The sequence below is a fragment of the Rana temporaria genome, chromosome 1, assembly GCF_905171775.1.
Source record: "Rana temporaria chromosome 1, aRanTem1.1, whole genome shotgun sequence".
Classification (NCBI taxonomy): Eukaryota; Metazoa; Chordata; class Amphibia; order Anura; family Ranidae; genus Rana; species Rana temporaria.
This window is the reverse complement of record NC_053489.1, coordinates 353,922,884-353,947,274: the sequence shown is the minus strand read 5'-3', so window position 1 is coordinate 353,947,274 and position 24,391 is coordinate 353,922,884. Positions and strand designations below refer to the sequence as shown.

The window sequence follows — 24,391 nt, the reverse complement described above, 5'->3', positions numbered from 1 at the left end:
AGGTCAGATTTAATGAATGGAGTATACAACCACTTTAAAGTGGTTGTAAACTCTCTCTGATCACTTGCACCTACAGGTAAGCCTAGATTAAGGCTTATCTGTAGGTGCAAGAATTATCTCCTTAACCTACACGGTTAGGGAGATATTTGCAGAGAAAAATGCACCGATGTCTATGGCGCAACATCAGCGCAGGCACACTGAGAATGCCGGTTTTTAGAATGGATAATGGATGTTTTAACGGCTCCCGCGCGCATGCGCAAAGTGATGTCATCACTGCTCCGGCCAAACACAGCGCCGGAGCGGCAATACCCGGAAGTAACCTCTGGGAGAGATGTCTGCGGCCGGAGGGGGACACGAGGAGGGCTTCGATCTAAGGTAAGTAATTCATAATGAGCTAGTATGCTAGTCATACTAGCTCATTATGCCTTTGTCTTGCAGGGTTTTTTTTGGGGGGGGGGGGGGTTTACAACCACTTTAAGTCTCTGCCTAGCCTACTCAAAGTATGTAAGCACTTTTGCTGCAGTGGCTCTTGTAAACTTCTGTCTGTGACATTTTTTATATAATAGCTGCCAGGATTGTTTAGCAGACAGTACATACACAGCTCCATGCTGAATCTGATTTGTTTGTTTGCAGATACCAAGCCAATGTATGACATGTGTAAAGATGCAAGCATTTAGGGAATATGTTGTGGGAAAAACTGCACCTGTTCCAGTAAAAATCTATGACTACTATGAACCAAGTAAGTGCCATATAAGCCTGTCTTATGGATAGGCAGCAATATCTTTTGAGACAAGCTGCTTCGTGTTTTATTTTCATTTCATATTGCATTCTCATGTAAGCTTGCAAGAAAAAGGCAACCAATCATTATAATAGTATACAGGCATGTATACAAATGAGAATGCTTGGTATGGACATACACTATATTGCCAAAAGTATTGGGACACCTGCCTTTACACGTACATCAACTTTAATGACATCCCAGTCTTAGTCTGTATTGAGATGGCCCACCCCTTTATAGCTATAACAGCTTCATCTCTCCTGGGAAGGCTGTCCACAAGGTTTAGGAGTATGTCTTTGGGAATGTTTGACCATTCTTCCAGAATCGCATTTGTGAGGTCAGGCACTGATGTTGGACGAGAAGGCCTGGCTCGCAGTCTCCGCTCTAATTCATCCCAATGGTGTCCTATGGGGTTGAGGTCAGGACTCTATGCAGGCCAGTAAAGTTCCTCCACCTCAAACTCGCTGATCCATGTCTTTGTGGACCTTGCTTTTGTGCACTGGTTCAAAAAATTATGGTGTGGGCTTGTTTTTTCAGGGGTTGGACTTGGCCCCTTAGTTCCAGTGAAGGGACTTTTAAGGCGTCAGCATACCAGGACATTTTGGCTGATTTCATGCTCCCAACTTTGTGCAAACAGTTTGGGGATGGGCCCTTCCTGTTCCAACATGACTGCGCACCAGTGCAAAAAGCAAGGTCCATAAAGACATGGTTGAGCGGGTTTGAGGTGGAGGAACTTTACTGGCCTGCACAGAGTCTTGGCCTCAACCCAATAGAACACATTTGGGATGAATTAGAGCGGAGACTGCGAGCCACGCCTCCTCGTCCAACATCAGTGCCTGGCCTCATAAATGCACTTTCGGGAAGAATGGTAAAACATAGACACACTCCTAAACCTCGTGGACAGCCTTACCAAAAGAGTTGAAGTGGTTATAGCTGCAAAGGGTGGGCCAACTCAATATTGAACCCTGTGGACTATGACTGGGATGCCTTTAAAGTTCATGTGCGTGTAGGCAGGTGTCCCAACACTTTTGGCAATATAGTGTATATTTAAGCCATCGTGCATCCCAAGGGCTGTTTCTTGTTTTTTTGTTTCAAAATAAATTTTGGGCATTCCCATTCCCTGTTTGAGATGAATAGATATATTGTACTATGTGGGTTATCCATGTCCAAAAGAAGCAAGCTAGACTGGGGAAACACATAAACATGTGGGATACTCTTTAATATACTGTATATAATTGATTGTTGTATTAATAATGGGCATGTTTACAAAGCTGAGAGATTTTGTATTGTGACTGTCTTTATGCTCTACGAGAGCTAGGTTTATTCCGTGTTTTTTGGAAACAAATTATTTAAAAAAAAATGTTTTTATTCATGTTTGCGTTGCATCTGTTGATACTGTATGCTTGACAACCTCATATTACTTACACAAAGTTAATTACTTTAACGTCTATGGAGGTGATCAACACAGCAATAGGGGTATTCTGTCTTGATCACTATGATATATATGTATAATATACAATTATTAAAGTATAACTAAAGGCAGTTTTGTACAGTCGAGATGGATTAAAACACTTATCGTTTTTTTTTATTGCTGTTTGTGCCCCTGCTAGGGAGATTCACCCTCTCTATTTGTCCTGTTTACCATTATCTTTAAAAGTAAAAGAAAATTTCAAATATTGAATTGTCCCCAGAAAAGTAACAGAGGGGAAATCTTCCAATGGGGACAGTAGATCTCTGGTGACCTGGGGGCCCCAAGGAATTCCCGTAATGTGCAGGGATTTCCCCATATTTCCTGTTTTGGCTATGGGCCACCTAATATGGGGATTTGAACACTTTTTTTTACTAGTGTCTAGGAGGGTGGACATCTTTTCTTTTTTCTTCAATTAAGTTTCCTCTACAAGCTACCTGAACTGATCTTTATGCACAGCTATTTGGATTAGTATTCCCACGGCATTAGCTTCGGAATGCCACAGGGCTGGACAATTGATAGCCTGGAATTAGACCCTTGGGAACTGGACTCTGCATCATGGTGCTATCCAGACTTGAATGCGCTGTTAGCCACAGAACACTTTCTGGGTCCACAGCTGTGGTAAGGCTCCAGGTGTGATCCTGTTTCTGAAGACTTGCTTCGTAAATGAGTGCAGGCTGAGACCAGGAGCCTTCCTTTATTACTGTTGCACCATTGAAGTACACATTTTCTGATTGCTTCACCACATTTTGGTTAACACTGTGGATCTGAGTCCTGATGTAATCCGTTGGTTGGATTGTCGCGCAAGTGTTTCCGCCATCCAGTGTTGAGGAAACGCCTTCTCACCAATGCTCCTGACTGCAAGTGACACATGGATCTGTTGTCCACCTATGGAGACCGGGTCATCTCTGCCCACCTGAACCTCTCTTGCTGTCAAATCCTAAACACATGGGGGACAGTCCAGTGCTGTCTGCAGTGCACCCTTGAAGCATCTAACACCAACAGACTGGAATTTTGCTGCCTGCTGGAGTAGTCTTTCCTAGCTTTGTCAGGCGTGCTTATTCAGCATGTCAGTTAACCTTGGCAGACATTTGGACAGCCAGCGTCTCAGATGCTTGGGCGCAGGAGGTGGTTTCCAGGGGTCCGATGTATGCCTCCTGCTCCGTTCATGTCTTCCAGCCTGCCGGTTTCACTGCATAGATTGGCAGATCTCCATGCAGGCCCCATGGGTCTTCTGGAGCAGAGGGTCATCCTCCCAGTAAATGTGTTCATAGCTCCTAAACCAAAAATTGTCAAATGCCCCATCTTGGATCTCAAGGCCCTTAAAGTCTTCATCCAGTCTCAGAAATTCTTCATGGAATCCACCAATCTATCTTCAATAACTGGAGCGATCATCAAGGTGCTGACCCTTGTGCTAGCCTTGCTGGACTTCCAGGGCATCCCGATTGTGGAATATCTGGATGACTTCCTGTTGAGTGAACAGTAGGGACAGGTTCTGGCCAAAGAATGTAGCTCAAACTTTCGAAACCTTGCCAAGGCTTGTCTGGGTCCTGAAACTTTAGAAGTCAGTGCTGGTACTGAATCATCACACAAACAGTAATAAAAAAACCTCTCTAAATAGTCCCAGAGTCCAGTATACTACTGTAGCAGCGCTACTCTCAAACCACTGTCTGAAAGACTTCTATATGTAGTGCATATAGGAAACAATAATGGTGCAGGTAAACAAGATGTGGTTGATCAGGATATTCATTAATCAGTGCTCCTTTCACAAGGGGGTAGTCACCACGTGGGGGGATATTCTCCCCTTTTGGGGATGCACTCACCAAAATGTGAAATAAAATCAGCATGGAATCATCATGTACATCTGTCTTGGATGTTACACTCTGTGGGATCTCACGGCAAAGCCCAGAGATTTCACCAGGTGGTTAATGAACTGGAATGGCAGAGAACAGGACATGATGAAACAGTGATCAGATCAGAAAAAAAGGATTGCGGTTTTGACTCAACAAGCGAAAGCAAGTGGTGGAGAGTGTAACATCCAAGACAGATGATGATTCTATGCTGATTTTATTTCACATTTTGGTGAGTGCATCCCAAAAGGGGAGAATATCCCCCCACGTTGTGACTACCCCCTGGTGAAAGGAGCACTGATTAATGAATATCCTGATCAACCATATCTCGTTTACCTGCATCATTATTGTTTCCTATATGCACTACATATAGAGGTCTTTCAGACGATGGTTTGAGAGTAGCGCTGCTACAGTAGTATACTGGACTCTGGGACTATTAAGAGAGTTTTTTTTAATTACTGTTTATGTGATGTTTTATGTATTTTAAGCAGCTGCTTTATTTAAATGTGTTTATTCACACTCACATTCTACTGCCAATTATCTTCATTGTTTACTCTTGAGCGCTGAGTAGTGCTAATTTTTAGCCAGGGCGATACTAGCACTTTTGTTTTGGGTACTGAATGGATTATCTTGGTCTTATTTTAGGCACTATTCTATCAAGAGTTTTTCTTCCATTGGAGAATCTTCAAAGTTGCCCAAATCTTTGCTTCTGCTTGAGAGTTCTGGGGCTTATAGTAGCCTCTTTCGGGGCAGTCCCATTAGCCAAGTTCCACTACAGACTCCTACATCCTGTCGTTGTGGGACAAGTTGGTCCTGTAATAGGAATCCTGCTCCGGTCTCATAGAAGATCCTCACAGCTATGCCAGCCTGTCGGGCTGGAGAGGAGCCCGGGACACTATGTTGGTTCAGGGGACTTGGACATTGGTGTAATCTCATCTCCCTAACAAAATGCTAGAACTTCAGGTGATTTGGTTGTTCCTGCAACACTGGACAGGGAAGAGGGTCTTCTTATCAGTAAGACCGTGTCACACACTGGCGTACATTAACTAAGGTAGATAAATGTATGTGTTTCAGGGCTTTGTTGCAGCTTAGAGACACCAGATGTGGACCTCCTGGCTTCTAGGTTTAATAGAAAACTGAGCAAGTTTTTCTCCAGGTACAGAGATTCTCTGGTGGAATCAGTAAATGCTCTGGTAGCTCTAGGGGATTAATACAACCTGATCTGCTTCTGTTCCGTAGAATCAAGAGGGGGGACAATTCAGGTGATCCTCGTAGCTCTAGACTGGCAAAGGTGAATGTGTTACTATGACCCGATCAGACATCTGGCAGAAGCATCATGGGCTCTTACAGATTGTCCAGATCTTGTGAGTCCGGTTTACCATCTTGCTTCACTGACACTGACTTTAATTATAAAAAGCCCAGGTTTAGAGGGACAGAGGCATATTTGAATTGGTGATTCCCATGATGCTAAACGCTACAAAGTCTACTTCGCGTAAGGGATCTCAATTTGGTTCTTTTGGCATTTCAAAAACTTTTTTTTGAGCCTGTCAAGAATATTCTTCTTTCCACTTTCTCATACAAGGTTGTTTTACTCTGAGATTCAAATGGTGTTGAGGCTTTACATTTCCTTACTTCATAAAGGTGGTTTTGGCCTTTCACCTAAACTAGATCATTGTTCTTCCAGCCCTCTGTCTGGCTGCAGTTCATCAGAAGCTGGTCTCTTTCCATTGCCTGGATGTAGTTTGCGCTGTATATGTCTACCTCACAACCAATGCTTCCATTAGATAGAATGGCTCCCTTTGTCATTTCCGATGGTTCCCATGAAGGGTAACCTACTTCTTGTCTCACCATTTGCTAATGGCTCAGAGAGATCATTATCTAAGTATATGCTGACGTGCGTGCCCGGCGGGCGAGATCACCACCGGGCACCCACGATTGCTCTTTACAGAGCGAGAACCGGGAGCTGTGTGTGTAAACAGGGGGAGAAATGACTGTTCGTCTGTTCATACAATGTATGAACAGCGATCTGTAATTTCCCCTAGTCAGTCCCACCCCCCTTCAGTTAGAACACACCTAGGATCAGGGGGGCGTGTTTTATGTAAAACTACTGTGACCCGACGTAATTGACATTTTTGCGGAACGGCGCATGCGCCGTCCGTGGAATTTCCCAGTGTGCATTGCTCTAAAGTACGCCGCAAGGACGTCATTGGTTTCGACGTGAAGGTAAATGACGTCCAGCCCCATTCACGGACGACTTACGCAAACGATGTAACTTTTTCAAATTTCGACGCGGGAACGACGGTCATACTTAACATTAGCTGCGCCTCATATAGCAGGGGCAACTATATGCTGGCAAAAGCCTAACGTAAACGTCATAACTTTACTACGTCGGCCGCGCGTACGTTCGGGAATTCGCGTATCCAGCTAATTTGCATACTCGACGTGGAATTCGACAGAAGCGCCACCTAGCAGTCAAAAAAAAAATGCAGTTTAGATCCGACGGCGTAAAAGACTTACGCCTGTCGGAGCTAATGGATATCTATGCGTAAGAATCTAAGAATCAGGCGCATAGATACGACGGGTCGGATTCGGACTTAAGACGGCGTACATGGCGCTACGCCATCGTAAGTCCTCTGAGAATCCGGGCCTATAATTTTTGCGCAAACCAATCAATAAATGCTTATTGCGATTTTTTTTTACAAAAAATATGTAGAAGAATATGTATCGGCCTAAACTGAGGAAAAAAGTTGTTTTTTTATATATTTGTGGGGGATATTTATTATAGCAAAAAGTAAAAAGTGGCCCGGTCATTGACTAGCAAAATGGTCCGGGGCTGAAGTGGTTAAACATATAGGGGCAGATCCACAAAGGTATTACGCTGGCGTATCTCTTGATACGCCACGTAATTTCAAATTTTGCGCATCGTATCTTTGTTTTGTATCCACAAAACAAGATACAACAGCATCTCGGGTAGATCCGACAGGCGTACGTCTTAGTAATTTTTCCACGGCCGCTAGGTGGCGTTTCCGTCGAATTCCGTGTCAAGTATGCAAATTAGCTAGTTACGGCGTTCCACGAACGTACGTGCGGCCGGTGCATTTTTTTACGTTGTTTGCGTTCGGCTTTTTCCGGGGGGTATAGTTAAAGCTGCGGTTATGAGGTGTACTCAATGTTAAGTATGGCTGTCGTTCCCGCGTAGAATTTTGAAATTTTTACGTTGTTTGCGTAAGTCGTTCGCGAATAGGGATTTGCGTAGAATGACGTCACCATCGTGAGCATTGGTTTGTTCCGGGTTAATTTCGAGCATGCGCACTGGGATACCCCCATGGACGGCGCATGCGCAGTTAAAAAAAAACGTTGTTTACGTCGGGTCACGACGTATTTACATAAAACACGCCCCCATTACATCAATTTGAATTCCGCGCCCTTACACCGCCAAAGATACACTACGCCGCCGTAACTTACGTCGCGAATTCTTTGTGGATTAAAAAAAAAATAAGTTACGGCGGCGTAGTGTATCTTAGATACGCTACGCCCGGCGCATAAATGCGCCGCTGTACGAGGATCTGCCCCATAGTTATTTTTACTTTATTTTCACTTGTTGGCCCTGCCCAGTGCCGGCCCAAGACATTGTGCTGCCTGGTACCAAGAATAAAATGCTGCCCCCCCCCAGAAAAAAAAATCACGCCTACCAAAATGCCCCCACATCCTTTATTTGATATCATTATAACTAAAGAGGACCTGTCATGGCTCTATACATGTATAGCAGTATATAGAGGACCGGTCATGGCATTATACGTGTATATAGAAGTATAATGAGGACCTGTCATGGCTCTATACATGTATGTAGGAGTATAAAGAGGACCTGTCATGGCTCTATCCTAGTGATTAGGAACAGAGATCTCTCTCCTCCTCAAGTCAGTCCCACCCCCCCAGTTAGAAACATCCTCCCAAGGAACACATTTAACCCCTTCCCTGACAGTGACATTTATACATTAATCAGTGCATTTTAATAGCACAGATGGCTGTATAAATGTGAATGGTCCCAAAAATGTGTCAAAAGTGTCTGACCTGTCCACCGCAATGTCGCAGTCTCGCAAAAAAAAAAAAAATCACTGCCATTACTAGTGAAAAAAAGTAATAATAAAAATGCTTGAAGTGCATAATTTCTATTATTACATTGTTATATAAAATAGTTCAACTCACCATATTGCAGAATCAGTAGGAGCCCCGAGCGTGTCACTTGCCAACGTCACCTGCCTTCAGATGCGGTTTGTCACTTGCCGCGTCACCAGATGCAGGTTGTCACCTGCCACGCATTGCAGATTGTTACTTGCCACGATGTCACACATTGAGGATTGTCACTTGCCACCTGCCACACAATGCAGTTTGTCACTTGCCACGACGCCACCTGTCACACATTGTCACTTGCCACAACGTCACCTGCCACACGTTGCAGATTGTCACTTGCCACATCACCTGCCACACATTGCGGATTGCCACTTGCTGTATCCCTGAGTAAAGGCAGGCAGCAGAGAGATAATGTAATCTCTCTGCTGCCCGCAGAGTGGGGGCGGAAATGCAATGATGCAGATGATGTCATCTCTCTGCTCCCCCGCTCGCTGATTGGCCAGCAAGCCAGCTCACCTGCTGACTGTCCTGCCCGCTGACTGTTCCCCTGTTCTGCCCGCAACGCCCAGGTGAATGGAGCGTGCTGGCAGAATAGGTTGGTGGGCGGGTGGGTGGGCGTCAATTTGCCTCACAGTGGAGCACGGAGCGGGCAGAACGGGTTGGCAACAATTTGTCTCACAGTGCAGCGGGGAGTGGAGCGGGCTGGCGGGCTGAAATTTGCCCCTGAGTGCAGGCAGGGCCGGTGCTAGGCAATTTGGCGCCCTAGGCAAGACCAGCTATGTGCGTCCCCCCCCCCCCCCAAAAAAAAATTCCCTGCGTCCATCATATGTGATGTGCACCAGTAAATTTAAGGGGGTGGGGTGGTATGAAGATTACAGGGGGTGAAAGGAAGATGACAGGGGTGGGTGGTAGGAAGCTGACAGGGGTGGGTGGTAGGAAGCTTACAAGGGTGGGTGGTAGGAAGCTGACAAGGGTGGGTGGTAGGAAGCTGACAGGGAGGATGGAGATGACAGGGGTGGGTGGTAGGAAGCTGACAGGGTAGGGTGGTAGGAAGATGACAGGGGTGGGTGGCAGGAAGAAGGCAGGGAGGATAGAGATGACAGGGGTGGGTGGTAGGAAGCTGACAGGGAGGATGGAGATGACAGAGGTGGGTGGTAGGAAGCTGACAGGGAGGATGGAGATGACAGGGGTGGGTGGTAGGAAGCTGACAGGGAGGATGGAGATGACAAGGGTGGGTGGTAGGAAGCTGACAGGGAGGATGGAGATGACAGAGGTGGGTGGTAGGAAGCTGACAGGGAGGATGGAGATGACAGGGGGTGATAAAATGTATGACAGACCTCAGAGGTAGGGTGGTGGGATCATCATGCTCCTCGTCATCCCCCTGTTCCTGGCATCCCACTGGGATGCCAGGAACAGGGGGGTGACAAGGAGCATGATGATGACAGTAGGTGGCATCACAGCATTAGGGCTGTGTGTGAGGTCATCACAAGCAGCTGGTAGCAGGGATGTTCAGGCGCCCTTGTTCAGGGAGTGAAATCGGATGCTGTCAGTGTCAGGCAGCGGACCATCATGCACAGTACCTCGCCGATAATCGCGCTGCTCTGGCAGGTCTTCTACACTGTGGGCGGCGTCCATCCTGGATTCCTGGATGAGGTCAAGGAGCTGCTCAGCATTATCCGCGCTCTGCACATGGTACATTGTAGGAGATTCGCAGAGCGCGGGAGAAGGGGAGGAGCCAGGGGAGGGGAGCACACCACCTACTGACCAAACAATTGGATGATCGAGGTTGCGACAACCTCCCAGCGCCGCCTCCTCTTCCTCCACAGGACTGTGCGGCGGCAAGGATTACAATAATGTCACACATTAAACACAGGGGGAGTAGAGCGGGCGGAACGGCATGGCCGGCGGCAACTTGCCGCTCCCCTGAAAGTGCCGCCTGGTACCCATGGTACCACTCGGTCCCATTATAGGGCCGGCTCTGGCCCTGCCAGTAAGGTCTCATGCACACAAGCATTAAAAATGCTGCTTTTAGGAGGGGTCTGGCTGTTTTTTTCTGCCCCTCCGTGTTAGGCTATGTATACATGCACGCAAAAAAGCCCACTGCCAGCACATCCAGAAGCAGCAGTGGTTTGTCAAAAACAAAGCTTAACGTAGTTCAATGTGTTCAACGTTAATGATAGCCATTTTTAGCACTTGAGCATTAATTAATTTCAATTGCCAGAAAAAAGTATTCTGGGCAATGAAATGTATTAAAGCGCTTGTTGCGCCTAGATGCATTTACACACGTCAAGTGCTTTTTTTGCCAAAGCGCTACTGCGAAGAAAAAAGGCGTTTAAGAGAGCTGGGCAAACGCCTGTGTGCATGAGGCCTTAGGCTGGGTTCACACTATACTACATGACAGTAGTACGACTTTCATCCTACTTTGCTTTGCGACATCGGTCCTACATTGGTCATACATCCATCCGACTTTTATGAACAGGATACTACTTTGATCCGACTTTGTGATAGTCTGACTTGTTCTTTGACCAATCAAAACAATCCCAGAGTGAGATCAATTCCTTTTACTGCTGCTGTAATCACATTGTCAAAAGTCGGATGGTAAGGACCAAGGGTCCTACTTTGATCTGACTTCAATGATATTCATGGGGCTGAAGTAGGATCAAAGTCGGACCAAAGTAGTACAGGGAGCATTTTCAAAGTCGGACTGACTTGTGTCAGACCAGTTAAGACGGCTCTCATAGGGAAACATTGATTTTCACATGTCATGCCACATGAGCTTCCAATGTCGGAGCAGTTGTCGGACAAGTGTGAACCCGGCCTGAGTCTGTTATTTTTCAACTTCCTTTAACAGACTGAGCTGTTCATCAAAAGTTATGGGGGTTGAGGCATACCATTTACTGCTGTTAGGGATGCTTACAGTGGTCAGTTTTTATTAATTTAGTTACAGCGGTGTTAAATCCAAAACCAAAAATGTATTATATTTTAGCTTACCTATCATTAGACGTGGTGGTTGCATCAGTTTTATTTTTTGGGGCTTTTTTCCCCTCTGTTTTCACTTTCAATAAATTTTTATTGAATATTTCACTTTGAAAAACAGAGCAGTTGGTGATAACAGTCATACATGTTAACATAGAGGCCCGGATTCACGTAGCACTTACGCCGACGTATCTCGAGATACGCCGTGTAAGTGCACATATGCGCTTTGTATCTATGCGCCTGACTCTGAAAGCAAGAAACTAGGCTTCATCCGACCGACGTAAGTTTCCTACGCCGTCGTATCGTGGGCGCATATTTACGCAGGCCGCAAGGGGAGCTCCCATTGATTTACGATTCGAATATGCAAATGAGTGAGATACGCCAATTCACGAACGTACTTGCGCCCGGCGCATTAATATACGTAAGTTGTACGTCCGGCATAAAGTTACGACTCATAAAGCAGGTGTAAGTCAGCAGCATCAATGAAAATGGCTGCACCAGGGAACACAGTTGTTTTTTAAGTCGTTTACGTAGTATGTGAATAGGGCTGGGCGTAGGTTACGTTCACGTCGTAGGCAGTGATTCGACGTATCTTAGGCGTTCGTTCCGACGTGATTCTGAGCATGCGCACTGGGATACGTCCATGAACCGGCGCATGCGCCCTTCGTTATTCGTATCTTGATGACGCTCGGCCTATCATTTACATGGGGTCACGCCTCATTAGCATGGCTCACGCCCACTGCCACTTACGACGAGTTACGCCGAGGGAACCCAGCGTAGATTTGGGAGCAAGTGCTTTGTGAATACTGTGCTCGCCGCTCTGCGCTATGTCGGCGTAGCGTATATTCGATACGCTACGCCGGCATAACTATGCGCCGCTGTATGTGAATCCGGGCCATAGTCCGTAACAAAGGGTCATACTTTATTGCATCGGAACCATTCATTTCTCTCGTAACACACCTCCTTTATTAGTGAGACATTATTCTGGAGGAATTAACACATGAGACACAGCAGCACTGTCATTGTCATTTTAGTCCTCCCTGCCAGTGTCAAGTGTTTTTTCACATCCATGTAAACTTATACATTCTGCTGGAGAGCTTGTGCTGTAAAAAACAGGCTTGCTGATTGGATAACCAGATGAATATAGAAAGCGTAAAAAAGGAAATTATACAGCAGCCATCACATCTAAGAATTGGTAAACTGCAATATAATTATTTTTAGCTTATGGGTTTATTACTGCTTTAAATTGTTCTTCCCAAAAATGAATTAACTGTCTATGTAACTTACAAAGTGTTAGCTGGAGCTAGGCTACTGTTCATTTGCTGCCAAGTATCTGTACTTTGTACTTTGTACTCTGTACTTTGACAGTTCGGCAACTGCAGCTATCTGTGGCTTGCACAGCCAGCAATTACCTGTAGTGATCAATGCTGGACAAACACAGGTGGCAAAAATAGCTGCAATAATCAGCAGATTCCAAGCAGCAGATTTTCTAAAAATTACCCAACATCACATGGTGTTTCTGCTCTTTTCCGCCACCCTTTGGTTAACTTCTGCTATTGTTTGTTGATTTTAACATTGGTTCTGAGCATGCGTATTTGCACTTTGTACAAAAGTTGGTTGGCTTGCTGTACACACGGTCAGACAAGGCACCATCGGACTTTTGTTGCAGACCCAACTTTTTGTCGGATGAAACCCGAAAAAGTTGGTCTAATGGAGCGTACACACAGTCAGACAAATTAGAAAACTTGCAGATTTTGAAGTTGGTTGGCAAAAAGTGTGATCGTGTGTATGGGGCTTTAGACTTTCATATGTTAGTCACTGATGTAAAGTCTATTTAAATCTACTAGTCCATCAAACAGTACCCTTTCTACAGGTTGACAATGTTACTGTCCATATGTGGCTACATTGCTCAGACACAGTGGAGGAATGGGTGTAGTAACCCTAAGATAAGAAGAGTGTTAGTGGTTAGATCACCAGTTGAAAATAAAAGGAATTAAAAAGAAAAAGAAATCGAATGCAGCCACCACGTCTAAGGACTTGTAAACTGTAGTATATAAGGAAATAATCATGGTCTTCTGTTCACATGTTCTCCAAAGTTTACCCGTTGGATGTTCAGGATTCATCTGATGCCAGCTTTGGGTGTAAGATCCTTTAGGTGGCTCCTTGGACTGCAGCCAGTCCCCAGTTGTTTTTTGTGGACCTGTTAGTTTTGTCCAGCCCTAGGTTGAACTGCTTTTGGATGTCCTGACAGCAGGGGCGGACTGACCATTTGGGCACTGCCCGAGGGCCCCAGGTCACTTGGGGGCCCCATCAGGGTGGCCAGCCTCAGTAAAACTAGGGACAGTATGTAAAAATCTGTATTTTTTTAAATCTGTCCCTGAAATGTCTGACACCGACTTAATTTTGATGGGAAAATCCGATCTGAGGCCAACCATGGCACTTCACTATTCTGCTTTTCCCGAAAGTTGCCTGCCACAGCAAGCACTAAGGTGCAAAGGTGTGCGTAAGGGGACACTGATGGAAGGTGACACTCTGGGGGCTCTGCCGTAGGGTCCCACACTGGGGGGCTCTGCTGTAAGTTGGCACTCTGTGGACTGTGATTTATAGGGAGAATGTTGGGGCTTTGATGTAAGGGAGGACTCTAATGTGAGAGTGGTGCTCATCCTGACTGCTGTACTCTATATGTTGTTTTGTTGGTTACTTACTCATGGTGTGACGGCCATCTGTAAGCCGGGGGCCCCATAATCTTCTATTGCCCGGGGGCCCCATGAGTTGTCAGTCCGCCCCTGCCTGACCGTCTCTGAATTTCTGTGTCCCTAAATGGACAAGAAATACTTTCAAATAAATCCATTTTTATGGAGTTTAGAGACAGATGTCCCCCTCTCTATGCCTATGATTATGCTCTTAGCACTGTTTTACCAAAAAACTGAAAGATGGTGGGACCAAATCTGATTACACTGGGTTGGCCACCTTTTTTTTTTATTTGCCAGTGTATGCGATCCTCCTGTATTCGGTAGCATAACCCAACAGCCTCTGACTTGCTGTGACCCTCAAAGGACTCCAAGAAATAGTATTTAGTGCAAGTACAAAAATCTAAATGTCTCACTTCATTAATAAGGTAAAGTAAAAATAAGAATGCTGGTGCAGGCTCTTGAGGGAGGAGTGTTGGAAGGGTCTTGTGTGCTGTAAAATATTTAAGGTAAAAAAAATTAAACCATTTGCCAAGATGTCTTGTTTGATACACTAGATATGCTAATAAGGCAAAGCCTTATTACTGGATAGAATGATTTTTCAGCTCTATGTATCATCACTTGATTGCAGAAATAAGATTGCTTTTGCAGTCACTATTAGACCCCTTTAACACTGAGGAGTTTTTCAGGCGGTACAGCGCTAAAAATTGCGCTGCTATACCACCTGAAAAACTCCTGCACTGCATACTTAATGTGAAAGCCCGAGGGCTTTCACACTGAGGCGATGCGCTGGCGGGAGAGAAAAAAATCTCCTGCCAGCAGTATCTTTGGAGCGGTGAGAGGAGCGGCGTGTATTCGCTCCTTCCCATTTAAAACAATGGAAAACCGTGGCAATACCGCCCGCAATGCGCCTCTGCAGAGGTGCACTGCGGGCGGTATTAACCCTTTATCGGCCGCTAGTGGGAGTTAATACCGCACCGCTAGCAGCCGAATCCCACGGCAAATCCGATGGTATAGCGCCGCAATACCGCCACCGCGCCTCCCGCCCCAGTGTGAAAAGGGGCCTTAGGCTTTGTACAGTATATGCCACAAATATAGAGAGTTTTTTAAAAGTTATGTTCGCAAATAGTTTTTAAATGCTAAATAGCTTTCCATTATACAGTATTTAACATTGTTGTTGTGACTATTTATTACATGGATTACTTGGTTATGTTTTTACTCATCAACAGCATTTGAAGCTACCAGATTCTACAATGCTAGCGAGAGCAGTCCATTGTCTAGAGAGCTATGTGATGGTACCACGTGTAATGAAGTGGAGAGCACTGCAAATCAGTGGACAGGTGAGATTGTCAGCTCTACCTTATTGTCTATATTCTGCTTTCAGTTCACATTTTTGACCCAATTGTCACGTCTTCTCTGCCTGGTACAAATGTAAGAGGTGGATCGTAATTAGACACTCCAAGCAGGGTGATATCCTCTCACATTTACTAGATGAGTAGTGTTAGCAGTGACATTCTGATTTGTAAATCAGGGACCCATCTCACTCTTCCTTCACTTACACTTACACACAGGTGGCCACAGGTGGCCATTTTTTTTTTAGAGGTCCGGAGGTCCCCAGGGGCCCAAAGGCCCCCAGGGCCCTGGATGGCAACCCCCCCTTTATAAAAATAAAAATAAAATTCTAATATATTTTTATTTTATTTTTTATTAAAGGGCCAATTTTTTTTTAGGGGTACGGGGGGCCCGGAGATCCCCAGGGCACCGGATGACAACCCCCCTTTTTTTATATCATTTTTTTTATTATTATTTATTTTTTATATATATATATATATTTATTATTAAAGGGCCCAGAGGTCCCCAGGGCCCCGGATGGCAACCCCCCTTTTTTTATAAAAAATAATAATTTTTATTTATATTCTTTTATTTCTTTTATTTCTTTTTTATATATATATATATATATATATATATATATATATTTTTTTTTTTTTTATTATTATTATTAAAGTGCTCAGAGGTCCCCAGGGCCCCATGTGGCAAACCCCCTTTTTTATTTTTTATAAATGTTTATTTTTTTATTTTTGTTTATATATATATATTCATTTTTGAATTTTTTATTAAAGGGCCCAGAGGTCCCCAGGGCCCTGGATGGCAACCCCCCCCCCTTTTTTTTCATTTTTTTTATAAATGTTTATTTTCTTTTTTTTTATATATATTTTTTTTGATTTATTTTTATTAAAGGGCCCAGAGGTTTCTTTTTTTTTTTTTATTATTAAAGGGCCCAAATGTCCCAGATGGCAACCCCCAGAGGTCGCCAGAGCCCCGGATGGTGGCTACCCCCCTTTTCTTATATATATTTTTCTTTATTTCTTCTTTTTTTGTAAAGGCCACCGATCCTAGCCCCCCCCGGGGTTCTCTGCTCCAGGGGGCCCGTGCCTGAAGCTGTGTAAGGGGCCCAATAATTCCTGATGGCTGCCCTGCTTACACACTCTGACTTGTGCAGCATATACAAGATGCTTCTCTTTCGCGGATAGGATAATTACTATTGATTACTTGCTAGTGGCTCTACAGATTCCCTTTGTCAATTCCTCTGTAGCAGTCCTGACATTGTTTATCTCACATTTGTAGTAAGAAAATAACACTTTTCATTTACAAATGACAGTGCTAAATAGGGTCCGGGACTTTTTTTCAGGCGACAGGCGTTCGGCGTCTATGAGATGTGAACCATCTCCATAGACAGCAATGGGAATTCTCCCCTCGAGCGACAGAAGCGTCCGGCGTTGGGCGTTTTGTCGCTCAGGTGTGAATGGGGTCTAAGGCCCGGTTCACACTTGTGCGAGTTTATAACGATTGTGACGCGTCAAAAACACTTTGAATTTGCATGTCATCCATAAAGTCATTGTTTTCAATGACGGTCGTTCACATACATGCATTGCGATTCCTCTACGAATGTGATGCAATAAAAAAAGGGTCTTGTCCGGCTTTACTGCATTGCGTTGCGAAATTAGTCTCCATAGACATGAGTGTAAATCGTTCTGGAATCGCAATGATGTGCAAATTCCACCACGCGATTCTCCACAAAAAACAGGAAGTTAACACCTTTTTTTTTTTTTACACTGTGATTCCATTGGCTAGAACATTAATCGCAGCTATGTCCCACTCCTCAAATTTGCGATAAAATTGCAGTAAATTTGCGGTAAAATTCGCACCTCAGAATGGACAAAAAACTGACTAAATTCACAGCGCATCGGTGTGAACCGGGCCTAAATGTCTATAATTCTCCCTCATATCACATCAAGTATACAACGAATGCGCTGTATTGTAAGAATGGCAGCTGGGCCCCAATAAAAGTGTTATTCTATTGAACAAGCACAATAAAACACAACTACCAAACAGAATCAGTTATCCAGCTTCAGTAATAAGAAATCGTATTAGTTGCTGTGATTAGAGCAGGTTGCATGTCGGCTTAAAATAAGCCTTTTTTAACCACTTGCTTACTGGGCACATATACCCCCTTCCTGCCCAGGCGAAATTTCAGCTTTCGGCACTGTCACGCTTTAAATGAAAATTGCGCGGTCGTGCCACGTGGCTCCCAAACAAAATTGATGTCCTAAAATAATTGAGCTCTGGGAATACTGGAGAGTTTAACCACTTCAGCCCCGGAAGATTTGGCTGCTCAATGACCATCCTGCACTACGTCACTTTTCAAACAAAATTGACTTCCTTTTTTTCAGACAAATAGAGCTTTCTTTTGGTGGTATTTGAGCACCTCTGTAGTTTTTATTTTTTGCGCTATAAACAAAAAAAGCGACAATTTTTTAAAAAAACACAATATTTTTTACTTTTTGCTATAATAAATATCCCATTTTTGATATATATATATATATTTTTCTCAGTTTAGGCCGATATGTATTCTTCTACATATTTTTGGTAAAAAAAAAAAATAGTATAGTGAGGTTTACGCAAAAGTTATAACGGCTACAAAATAGGGGATAGAATTCTGACATTTTTTTTTATAATTTTTTTTTACTAGTAATGGCGGCGATCTGCGATTTTTGTCAGGACTTCGATATAATGGCGGACACATCGGACACTTTTGACACATTTCTGGGACCATTCACATTTATACAGCGAACAGTGCTATAAATATGCACTGATTACTGTATAAATGTGACTGGCAGGGAAGAGGTTAACACTAGGGGGCAAGGAAGGGGTTACATGTGTACCCTGGGAGTGATTGTTACTGTGGGGGAGGTGACCGATCTGTGTCCCTATGTACAAGGGACACAGCATCGGTCTCCTCTGACAGGACGTGAATCTCTGTGTTTACACTCTTCTACACGTCATACACCCTTCCTCTCCAGCATACATGTGTGCTTGAACTTCAGGATGCACACCCTAATATAATAGGCTGCGCATACCTATGGGTCACTCAGCCACAGACAGAAGACAGAACAGCCCAAGCGGCAGAATGGAGTACGGCCATGGCAGCCGCTCAGGCTGCTCTGTCTTCTGTCTGTGGCTGAGTGACAGGCGGATGTGATGACGTCTTTGCCAGGGAATGCCAGTCTGTGCAAGGTGGAGAACTGGAACAAAGTTCTGCCTCCTAGATAGATGGAACACTGATCCAATGATACATTAAATCAGTGTAACGTGTATCAAATTTGTTACAGTTGCTGCTAGGACATTCAAAGTGAATACATTTCAGAGCTCTGTGTGATCAGACTGTATTCCATGGGCACTGGTAAGGCTGCATTTCATGGGCACGGGTAAGGCTGTATTCCATGGGAAAAACTGACCATTGTAAGCATACTTGTTAATGTCTCAACCTCTAACTGCCACTTTTGCTGGATGGCTTGGTCTATTAAAGGACGTTGAAAAACAACTTGCTGGATCAACAGGTTAAAATAATTTAAGAAAAATGAATGTGGCCACCACTAAGGCCTGGTCCACACCTTCGCATTTTTTAGTGCGTTTTCAGTTTTGCAGAAACACACTACAGTCCATTTAACATGGTTTGCTATGGATGTAGTTAACATCTGTGCATTTTATGGAAAGGGCCAGGGACTTTTTTCTGGTTTTGGGTTCCAGTGACTTCAATGGATCAAAAGCGTGTGTTGAAAAACACAAAATGCACCTGGAATATGCAAACTGCAACCTGCATAGGCCTGAACCAGGCCTTCTAATAACAGGTAAGCTGCATTTTTTTTGTTGCGCATTTAAAAGACTAATGTTGCATACACACGATCATTTTTCGGGTTGTAAAAAACAAAGTTTTTCAGGCTCTAGAAAAAACAACGTTTTTTTTCAACTTCATCATTAAAACGATGTTGCCCACACACGATTGTGAAAAAAAATGCATGTACGACAGCACTATAAAGGGGAAGTTCCATGCGGATGACATTTTTAAAAAACGTTGTTTTTTACAACCCGAAAAATGATCGTGTGTACGCGGCATAAGGGCCCTGTTTATTGGTACATAGAAAAAATTACTAAGGAAACCTCAGTACTTGAGTCATTTAGGTAAGCAAATAGCCCAAGTGATTTAGTGCATCAGTACTCACCCAAAACTGTTTTCAGTTTGTGATAATGAACATTAATCTGAAATTAACCTCCGCTACAGTAACTGTGACATGTTATCTTTTCTTCAGGATTTACCCCTTCTGGTCCCTGCAGTGGTGGGTATTTCTGCCCTGAAGAGGAACGCTTTGAGCGGTGCATGTGCTACCGTGATTGTGGATATGATGGTGAACCTGTTTGTGGATCTGATGGTGTAATTTATCAAAACCAGTGTCAGATGGAAGTTGCAGGCTGCCGAAATAACACCAGAATAGAGCAAGTGGCAATGTCACAGTGTGTACCAGGTATTTGCATTAAATGAACAAGTATTTGAAAATCTATATACTGTATTTGGCATATTTCATGAAAGTTTCTGTCACTGGAATTTTTAAATGTAACTTTGTTTTAGTTTCCTTTTAGGTCTTGCTGTACCTTAAAGGGGTTGTGAAGGTTTGTTTTTTATTTTCTAAATAGGTTACTTTAAGCTAGTGCATTGTTGGTTCACTTACCCTTTCCTTCAATTTCCCTTCTAAATGTTTTTTTTCTTTGTCTGAATTTCTCACTTCCTGTTTCTCCTCAGTAAAGTTTTCAGTAAGCTGTTCTAAATGACTTTCCACCACTCGGATGTTGGTGGAAAGTTTACTGAGGAGAAACAGGAAGTGAGAAATTCAAACAAAGAAAAAAAACATTTAGAAGGGAAATCGAAGGAAAAGGTATGTGAACCAACAATGCACTAGCTTAAAGGAACCAATTTAGAAAAGAAAAGACAAACCTTTACAACCCCTTTAAGGTCCTTGGTAATTTATTTACATATGATTTCAGCCATCCAGCTATCTTTTTTCAGCTGATGCTCCCATTAGCTATTTAGCAAGTTATGTACAGTTACTCAATATACTGTGGACTACTGTTATAGACTTTTATATTTATTTTACTGAACAGTATTGAACTCTTCAAAATGTTCCTTCCACCTATTCAAATTTCTAGCTGATATTGCTGTTTTATGCATTTTTTTTTCCATTGTCATACACTGTTCAGTGTTTAGCAATTGTAATATAGCCATTTTGGTGTATATTTACACCTACAAGAAATGTATGTTAGTTCCTGTTCTTGGGTCTTTAATAGCTAGCTGCCTTTGCTTATTAGTTTGCATTATGTGCACTAAGATGGAATCCAAAATCTGAACCAGCTGAGCAATACATTGTATACATTAGTGTGATATCATTGAAAGTTGAATTGTGTGGGTCGCTACTCCAGTAGGCATCTGAACTTTCTCTTCTCCACTGTAGTGAATGTATCCAGTTTATTTCCTACTGTAGATGGCACAAATAGTTGACCGATTGGTTTTACTTGCTGTCTGGAACTGCCTTTTAAGAGTAAATATTTGTTTATTGCTGACTGCAGGCATTTGACCTTGTAGCATGAAACACTTTAAGAGACCAGACTGTTTTTATGTATTTTTTTTAACACTTTTAAAAGGAAATGTTTTCTTTTAACTCTCAGATAGTGTGAACAGCTGAGATTGTAGACATCTCAAATTAAAGCCAAAAAGAGGCCAATAGTCCCTAAAGCATTGTTAGACTCAACTCTGTTCAATGATCCAGCTTAGGTTACGGCCGTCATGTGAGTTTCAAAGATCATAGGTTACTGAGATCTCTTTTGTATTTTTATTGACCAAAACTACTGTATCACATATGAATGTTTAAAGTCATGAATCTGAGAAGTCTTTCAGTCAGCAAGACCTGCAGTTGTCTGTTAACCTGGCATCCTAATTTGACTGAAGTATCATCTATGAAGACAACAATCACAGCTCTACTAGAATCATACAGAAGAAGCAGTTTCATAAAAATCTACAATTAGACTCCATTCACACAGGGGCAATACGACTTCCAGCACAACTTTGGGAGGCAACTTGGACACGACTTGAGTATGAATCACAGTGCGACCTGAGGCAACTTACAAGGCAACTTCAAGGACAGGAGGCTTTCCAGTAGCCAATCAAACAACAATCAGCTCTGTGGGAGGGACGGGGGAGGGAGGGGTTTGCCTGATAAATGTATGTTCTCTTCCTGTATTGTTGCTTCTGTTAAGACAGGGATCTGACTTCTGAGGCGACTTCCATTGAAATCAATGGGTACAAGTTGCCTACAAGTCGCCTAGAAGTCGGATTGAAGTAGTACAGGAACCTTTTCTGAAGTCGGAGCTACTGCAGTATTGTGCATTAAGACGACTCCGTTCACTTACATTGATTTTCTCTTGCATCGCAACTAGGGGCGACTTGAAGTCGGATCCAAAGTCATCCCTGTGTGAATGGGCTCTTACTGCACAGAGTAGCTTTAAAACATGTGTCCAAATTAATGCAGTACCTAGGCTTCTGCATGGTTCCCTGTAGACTTTCATATGAGAGTTTTTGTTTAGCTTTTATGGCAAATGCAGTATAATGGGTCATACTTCCTATCTTTTCACATATCAATTTAGTTCTTGCATTGCTAAAAGAATAATCAGACCTTTTACTCCCTATTGCTATAACACATATCTCCCTTGCTTAAAACCCTTATGCCGTGTACACACGATCGGACATTCCGACAACAAAACCGTGGATTTTTTTCCAACTGATATTTGGCTCAAACTTGTGTTGCATACACACGGTCACACAAATGTTGTCGGAAATTCCGAACGTCAAGAACGCTGTCACGTACAACACTATGACGAGCCAAGAAAAATGAATTTCAATGATTCCGAGCATGCGTAGGATTTTTGTGCGTCGGAATTGGCTACAGACGATCGGAATTTCCAACAAGAACTTTTGTTGTTGGAAAAATTGAGAACCAGCTCTCAAACATTTGTTGTCGGGAAATTCTGACAGCAAATGTCCGATGGAGTCTACACACGGTTGGATTTTCAGACAACAAACAAGCTCACATCCAACATTTGTTGTCGGAAATTTCGACCGTGTGTGAGCGGCATTAGACTGTGCTCTGAGCTCTGATATACCCTTCCATCCCCATACCAGGATTGTGGTTTATCAGACTGCCTGTTATACGGGCTGGGAAACCATTTGCATCTCGCCTTCTCAAAAAGCTGGCCTTTTCTACTGATCAACTTCCCTTTACCAGTTTAGTACAGGAAAAGGTTGATTTGACCCTGTTCACAGTTATTCCCCTCTGCATTTTTTTCTCTCTACACATGTGATCTGTAGGTGCCTGGCACTTGCCTGCCTCTTTCTCTCTCCAAATATCTTCAGTTTTATGACTGCTCTACAGACTTTTACCCAGAGATCTCCCAGCATCTCGAATTCACAGATGTCCACCAGTTAGACACATTCCAATCTCTAGGTTGGGTGCCTCTCTTGAGGCATGCTGATCATTTCCCTTATACTCTGCAAACTTTCATGTGAGCTAGTTTTCACCCAGTGTGATGATGTAGAGCTCTATCTTAAAAGGTATTCCTATTCCTCATCCTGCAAATTCTTCTGTTTGGATTTGCCAAACACCTAACCCTTAGTACCAGTACACTCCAGTTTTTGGTTCGACCTTGTGCACTGTTTTTTTGCAGGAGGATGCTCTTCTTTGTCACCCTCTTTGACCTTCTGTGCCCCTCTGGGGCCTTCTTCAAATGCAGTTGTCCACACAGAGTACTCTTCTTGGGGGTTACTTCCTTAAAAGGTCCTTTCTCTCTCCATTTCCCTTTTCTGCCTTGTTCCCCTTATTTAAAGTGTTTGTTAACCCAAACAAATTGATCCTGTTCCCTTAAAGCATGAATAACAACACAGTGCTTGTGTTGTGTAATTTGGCCCCTTCTATTACCTAAAATACCTGGATGATCCTGACAGTTTCTACCCACCCCTCTGTACACTGACCACAATATATCAGGGCTACTGAGCCCTGACACTGTGGCCAGAGTAATTGCCTCCGTCATACACTGCTATCTGCAGCTCTCCTGTGTCTCCCTTTGTCCTCCTCCCCTCCCCTACCTACTTGTCAGCTCTCACTAGCGCCGCTTTGCTCCTCTCCCTGCTGCTTCAAAACAAACTGATCATTATATCATCCCCTCTTTCACTTTAAAAGCTGAGTCCTAGTGTCTTTGCTTTATAAAAAAAAAAACTTATAAAAGATCACATGACTCCAGGCTCTCTGCTGCTATCCTCCCTACCTCCTTGGCTGATGTCAGCAGGGGGAATCTCAGCCCCGCCTGCTGGAGAGCTGAGGGCTAGGAGTCAGGTGATCGCTGGAAGACACTGTTAAAACAGGTAGAAATCTGCTTTTTTTTATATAAAGCACAGGCACTAGGATACAGCTTTTTATGTGACAGAGGGGATGATATAAAGATCAGTTAGTGGCTTAACAACCACTTTAACTTACTTCTGCTAAAAGATGACAAAATATTCTAGAAGTCAGTTCTTCTTGCTTCCCTTTTGCTCTTTCTATCACCTTTTGTGATGTCACAACTAGGCTCTGCAAAGCATCTCCACGATGCTCAAGAGGCTGTCAGCAGGTGCCTGTGATATGTTTTAATTTCTCACTTGTCTGTACTTGCCCTGAGTACTTGCCCTAAGTACTTGCCCTGAATTTTTAATTAAAGCTAGTTTGGATTTACTACAGTATGCAGTTCTTGCTCTTTTTCTGTGCATGAGGTAAATTGTGCGGTTACTGCCATATCTTAATATCATCATGGGCCCCTGGGCAAAGTAATGCTCTGGGGCCCCTACAATGGAGACAGTGCAGGTAAACAGAAATCAAGTAGGTAGGAGGTAGGGGATATCAAGGGTGTTGAGGGGTCAGAGTGCTGGGGGCATATCTGGGATGTAGAGGGGCAGCCCGGGCTCAAGGACCAGCTGCTTTGGGGAAAGGGCAGGGGCCCCCCATGCAGCTGAGGCCCCTGGGGTGTGCCCTCTCATTAAGACAGCCCTGGTTACTGCTGTTTGAAGTGAAGGTGAGAGGCATCC

At 43.7% G+C, this 24,391-nt stretch overlaps 1 protein-coding gene across 2 annotated transcripts in view; it reads left to right on the top strand.

Annotated features, from left to right (window-relative positions):
* CPAMD8 (C3 and PZP like alpha-2-macroglobulin domain containing 8) overlaps positions 1-24,391 on the top strand; it is a 307,162-nt gene that overhangs the window by 257,842 nt on the left and 24,929 nt on the right. For both annotated transcript variants that reach the window (XM_040321178.1, XM_040321172.1), the window contains exons 38-40: positions 634-739; positions 15,123-15,233; positions 19,542-19,754. In XM_040321178.1, the coding sequence (XP_040177112.1) occupies positions 634-739; positions 15,123-15,233; positions 19,542-19,754 (430 nt within the window). The remainder of the gene's footprint in view (positions 1-633; positions 740-15,122; positions 15,234-19,541; positions 19,755-24,391) is intronic.